The sequence below is a fragment of the Heliconius melpomene genome, chromosome 13 (genome assembly GCF_056956725.1).
Source record: "Heliconius melpomene rosina isolate 202511_hmr_F chromosome 13, ASM5695672v1, whole genome shotgun sequence".
Lineage (NCBI taxonomy): Eukaryota > Metazoa > Arthropoda > Insecta > Lepidoptera > Nymphalidae > Heliconius > Heliconius melpomene.
This window is the reverse complement of record NC_140401.1, coordinates 3494789-3501241: the sequence shown is the minus strand read 5'-3', so window position 1 is coordinate 3501241 and position 6453 is coordinate 3494789. Positions and strand designations below refer to the sequence as shown.

Below are 6453 nucleotides of genomic sequence, written 5' to 3'. Positions count from 1 at the left end.
TTTTTTTATTGTGAGTCATATTTTTCCATAATGATATTAATCCTTATCCTTTAAAATACTTAATTAATTTTGTACGTTAAACGAAGATGAAATTTGTTTTTTACAATATTTCGAAATTGCGAATAGTTTTACAGAAAAACGCATTTAATTGTTGACACATCCCGCCGTTGACACATCAGCTGTATGTTACTCAAGTTTCACTTATCCCTTACTCTCAGCATATAAGTAAGTATATTAATTACGTTGGCCATTTAATGTAGATCAAAGCTGTCTTTTACTGTTTTTCATTTTAATATCAAAAAATCCTCGCTGCGAACGGCTCGCCGCTCGCCATGCATCCGCCGCGCCCGCCTGCCTTACACGCATCGGTGGTTCAGTGGTAGAATACTCGCCTGCCACGCGGACGGCCCGGGTTCGATTCCCGGCCGATGTATTCTATTTAATTTTCCTCACAGGCAGCCACGTAGTGCTTGCTTTTCATCAGGGACAGAATACCCTCTTCAGCATTAACCACAAGCTCGAAAAAAAAAACCGCCTGCCTTTATAGCAACGAAGATTTAGATGCGTTTGCACGTATTGGATAATTGGAGTTGATTGTATTATTTCAGCGCGATATATTTGGCTTCATATTTTTTGTAGTACTTATTAGTAGGTAGGTTTTTGTTTATAATTTCTTCCGTTTAAAAATAGTCATTTAACTATCTAAAAATAGTCATTTAAATATATTTTAATAAGTACTTGAAAAGATTAGTAGCACAGATTTAAAATTACGGTACCTACTAAAAAATCCTTGCTGTGTAAAATAATTGGAAAATCCTTATTGAAACTACGAAAATGCGGGTTGCATTAATTAGGGTTTAATTAATTTTCACATTATCTTAAGTGCTTTGCAAACATACATTATATGAATAATACAGTAGTAAAAGCGGGCGAAGCCGCAAGAGGGTCGCTAGTTTATATATATAAATATATCTTCAGTTTACTCGAAGGAACTTCGATTGGTTCATTGAAATTCTAATTAATTAAAATTTGTACAGGAACGTTTATTAAGCAATACGTGTGTAACGTATAACAACTATTATAGCATATTAGGTACTAATGATGCCGTCGGACGTTTAGTTAGCAATATAATTACGTGAAATCAATAAATCTCTAATATTTACCCTTGTGAATGATAATTATATAAAACGTGGTAATTAATTTTAATAGTATCAGTTGAGTTTTTGTATTTGTTACTAAAACAGTTAAAATCTTTATCAACACAATGTTGGCTAAGGTAAGTCTTTAAAATGATATTACTGTTTAATTTTAATTATTTTATTAATATAGCTAATTAATACAGTTTTTATTAACCCTGATGACAAAAATTGAAAGAGCTGAGCTAAGATAATTTAGTATATTGGTAAATATAGTAAGTTATAGAATTAGTTATAGTAAATGTTCATATATATTTTTTTGATAAAAATACACATTACTGGCACACGACATACAGTGACTATTAATAAATACGATAGTTGCGAGTTCGATTTCGAACGCGAAAATGAGTTATAAAAAATATAAAAATAATATAGTTTATTTTAAAACATTATGACGTCAGATATAATGACACATAATATTCTTCAATTCCAGGTGCTGTGTTTCCTCGCGGTTGTGACAATTGCAGTTTGCGACGACGTCCAAAAGAATGACCCTGAAGTCGTACGTAAGCATGGATACGCAAAACGATATGGCTATGGATACAGACCTATATATGGTCCAGGATTAGGTTACGGTTACGGATTCGGACACGGTCATTTATATGAACAGAGATACAGGAATCACCTTGCCTACTCTATCGCGCATCCTGAACCCGTACCTGAGCATGGATACTCAGGACAATATGGCTATGGATACGGTCCTAGATATGGTCCCGTATATGGTCCCGGATACGGACACGGATACGGACACGGACACGGACATGGATACGGAGACGGATACGGATACGGACACGGATATGAACACAGATACGGACCCGGATACGGATACGGAAACGGACACAGACACGTTGATTATTATGTATATATGTTATTAAAAACATCCTATTGGAAACCTTTGTAATGCGATTGGGGTCTAACGAGAATAAAGAGTTGCATATGTATTTATTGGTTGTAGATCTGAAAGTATTTATCGAAAAATTAAATAAAATATAGTATTAAGGATAAATATGCCACATTATTCTCACTATTTCCATCGCTTACTGAAATAGGGTTTTTTTTTTATGTAAAGATGCATGAGAGATATAAAATATAAAAGTTGTGTTGTTCATTTGCAGGCTTATCCTAGATATAACTTTGGGTACAAAGTAGTGGACCACCACACTGGTGACATCAAGGAACAACAGGAACACCGCGACGGTGACGTGGTCAGGGGATACTACGCACTACATCAGCCCGATGGCGCTGAGAGGACAGTCCGTTATTATGCCGACGACCACGTTGGGTAAGATTTATTTTCTTATTTTCACTCGTCATCTCTAATAACGAGGGTGGCTCGAAAAAATCTGCTGCTAAAACGCACTTCAGCTTGACCAATTAGAGAAATAAAAATAAATTAAATTTAAACAATTTCTAATGGTATTGGAACTTATAACCATATATGGGTCATAATCAGAAAAGTGGACATTTTCGAATTCGTAACGTAACTGATAAGTAACAACACTGATAATGTTTGTTACGAAACTGATGTCATAAGGCATTATACACAACAAAATAAAAATATTATATGAATAAAACTATTGTTTTTTTTTTACTTAATGAGACACAGATTAAAATTTTAAAGATTCAATCGTTGTATTAACAGATTACAAATGTAAGAAGAAAACATAACAAACTGACAATATTAACAATATAATAATGCTAGTTCGTGACGTAACAAACTTATATTTCTAGTTAGATATCACAAAGTTAATGATAAAATTAAATCCACTTTAAAATATATCAAAATTTGAGTCGTTATCACTGGAATTAAGTTTAATTCTTCGTAAGGGTTTATTCCGCATATCTCCATATTTAATAGGATTGGTCTTTTTAAGACGTTCTCTATATCTTTTATGTTTTTCAGCATTTGACATAGGAGCCATGACGCTTACTGAAAATAAAAATATTTATCAAAAAATAGTAATCATGAAATCACAACTAATTTCAGGAAGAATAAAAAAATGTTTTTAACTAAATCGGTTAAGCTGTTTCTGAGATTAGCGTGCACAAACACATAGACAAACACGCAAACAAGCAAAAAACTTAAAAATCTTTATTTTTGGTTACTTTACATTATGAAAAGTCACTAATAGTTTTTTTCATATGCCAGCAATTTTTTTTCTTATATACATATCTTCCATATACAAGCACCGGTTCGTTACAACTTTATTATAAACATATATAAGAAAACATTAGTAACGTAATTGTGAACTAGGCTTCATATTTTCTCAGTTTCGTTACGTAACGAAATATAACTAAATTGAGAATAAATTCTGAGAAATTCTAAGCTTTTTAAATATTTGCTCATAAGCCACGTGTTGCATTTGCAAGCACTGAAGTTCTTTTTTGAGATTTTGTAAAAAGAAGCAAATAACATAAACAAGAAAACGAAATTATAGAATACTTACCAAAATAAAAGCCGTTTATAACCCTGAGATGTAATTTCACGCATTCCCTCTAAAACATTTGAACCCCTCAACTGCTGCGAGAACACTACTGGTTGTAGCTACGACAGCATTGACTTTTACAATTATGGTGCCACAATAAAGAATAATATTAAACACCATTCAAAATAATTGCGTTCATAATTTAATTGTACGTTACTAGCCCTGAGTAACGAAAAGACAATATTTTGGGACAAATTTACTTAACTAATATATTTTATTTATTAAATAATGTATCAATAAAAGTACTTCTATTTAATATTATACATAAAGTAAAGTAATATAAACATATCTGAAATCAAATAAAACCATAAACATTCGTAACAAATCAATTCTTAAAAAATAAAGTGGTGAATGGGACACGTAAAATTGTATGGAAGCATTTTGAAAGGTTTTTTGCAACTAACAAAAAATACTATTATTTGCCATAATACATTTAAAATATGACAAAAATCTTTAAGTTAATAAGTAAATTTATCGTAAATGGCAAAATATTTAAATTATCTTTAAAATTGTATTTTTAAAACGCATTCAAAGTAGCGGGACAAGAAAAGACACAAAATGTACACTTTTTCTGATTATGACCCATATAATATTGCAGACAGTGAAAATCTGCACCTTGAGTAACCACGCGAGTATAAGAAGTGTAATATATTTATTGTTTTTGTTAAGTATAAGGACGGAGACAAAATAAAATAACGTGTCTGTAAACGTGACTGATTGTGGGTTCGATCCCTACTCGAGAGAGAGATCTCCTACAACTTATATTTCCATTTCTTCGCTCTGGTATCCAGGCGAAGGGCGGCGTTAAATTCCGCCAATCAACACGCAACACCTCCAGAATTCAGTGGAAAGTGTAAATACTAGATTCCCTCTGCCTACCCTGCTCTGTACGGGACACAGCGTGAAGCTGATTTAGTTTTGATTTAATTTTAATTAAATCTAATAATTTGATAATTTACCTATGTGTTTATTTCAGATTTCAAGCTGATGTCAAATATGGCATTCATCACTTGTATCCTAGATATGCAACTTAAGTAGTTCTTATTCTCCTTAACTTTCACAATTTAAATATTATGCTCTCCGTACTTACAGTAAAACTATTTTTTGCTTTTTTATTGTAATGAAATAAAATTATAATATACTAGCGGACTTGGGTGATTTCGCCCGCTTGAAATATAGGAATATTTATTAAATATATTTATGAAAATATTTTTATTTTAGGGGGTGAATTCTAAAAAACCACGAAAAACGTGCTGAATGAAATATTTTTAAGAGTCTAAATTTTATAAATTTAGAATTCGTTTTTTTAAAGATTATTCCATACAAACTTTTTCGGAATCCTTTAATGGATGCTCACATTATGAAAATAATCATTTGTCCAATTTTCATACTCATACCTCAGTCAGCGGGAACATCTCCTTTTATATAAAGAAGATATTGACTTTGTTATCTTTTTCACTCTTATTATCTGTTTCTACTTCTTGAGCTATGTTTATACGTTCATAATAAAAATATTTAGAGGTAATGAATTATACAGTTTTTTATATAGTCAAAATTAATTACCCTTATTAAATAACCAAATATAATTAATTATAAATAAATGGGAATAAAAAAGTTTTAAATAGTTGATTTTGATTTTTACCTTAGAATTTAAGTTAGAACATACCGTATGAAACTTTTGCATTAGGTACTTCTAATGCAAAAGTTGTTAGGCATTGCATTATATCTCGTTTTCTTCGCTTTGGTGTCGAGGAAAGCGCGGCGTTGAGTTCCACAACTTAACACGCTATGCTTCCTAAGTTCGACGGAAAGTGGGGAACGAAGCATCTTAACATTAGGTTCCCTCTGCCTACCCTGCTTTACGCGGGATAAAGCGTGAAGCTGATTTTTATTTTTTATGATCATTTACAGCATCCACAGTTTTCTTTTAACTCTTTAAGGTAAAGCATTAATCTTGCGAATCAAAAGACGAAAGAGGTTTCATTACGTCCAGGAAGTCGTTTGAAACTCGTTTCATCTTAGTGCGGTCGAAGTTGACAAACAAACTGAGGACCAAGCGAATTTCCTAATGGTGTCTTGGTTTCTCAGCTTATAAAGCAAAGTGATATTTTAAATATTTACTTTGATATTCTTGTGTTATATTATAAAGGCAAATTTAATTTTTAAAAATATTGACGTTACCTAGACTGATAAACATTAGCTCCATCATATTAGAGACTAAAATCCTCTCGATAGTAAATATCCAGTGGACTTTTTATGTATCTTTTATGTACAGTGCAGTCCACATATCGTATTTAGGTCATTAATTTATTAATAATTGTTATATCTAGGCCATAATATAATTATCTGGGTTCAATCTTCAGCTTTTCAGTTTCCATCTCGTATAGCCTCCAACCCAGAATACTTTTAAAATAACGGTAGTCGGTTCTGCAATGGTCTCGCCTCCTTTGGTTTATAAAGATAACTTTGATTCTCTGTCTTATCCTTTATTACTTTACTTAGCAATTTTAACTCTGCCATTTTGTGTAATTTTTTTTTCTGACAAAAAATCTTCATCTATATATATAAAATCGAAAGGTCACTAACTCATCACGAAATCTCAGAAACTACATGTGCTAGGAATCTCAAATTTTGCATAGGAGTTACTTATAGGACGTAGGTGCTCGCTAAGACGGGAATTTGCAATATTCGACTTCTAAGGGGTTGTTTTTGGGGTCGAAAATTTGTATGAAACTTCGTTACTACAAATGCTAGGAGTCTCAAATTTTGCA

At 32.0% G+C, this 6453-nt stretch overlaps 1 protein-coding gene across 1 annotated transcript; it reads left to right on the top strand.

Annotated features, from left to right (window-relative positions):
* Nucleotides 1-1145: 1145 nt before the first annotated feature.
* Nucleotides 1146-5311, top strand: LOC146532492 (uncharacterized). Its single transcript, XM_085196669.1, has 4 exons — nucleotides 1146-1276; nucleotides 1630-2055; nucleotides 2312-2478; nucleotides 4659-5311. Exons 1-4 carry the CDS (start codon nucleotides 1265-1267, stop codon nucleotides 4714-4716), a joined length of 663 nt encoding a protein of 220 aa, XP_085052795.1. The 5' UTR covers nucleotides 1146-1264; the 3' UTR covers nucleotides 4717-5311.
* Nucleotides 5312-6453: the final 1142 nt, after the last annotated feature.

Excerpts from the sequence above, each read along its gene's own strand:
- LOC146532492 (XM_085196669.1), top strand. Across the intron at positions 2,056-2,311 it reads ACAGACACGTTGATTATTAT|GCTTATCCTAGATATAACTT; the intron begins GTATATATGTTA and ends GTTCATTTGCAG. Across the intron at positions 2,479-4,658 it reads TATGCCGACGACCACGTTGG|ATTTCAAGCTGATGTCAAAT; the intron begins GTAAGATTTATT and ends TGTTTATTTCAG.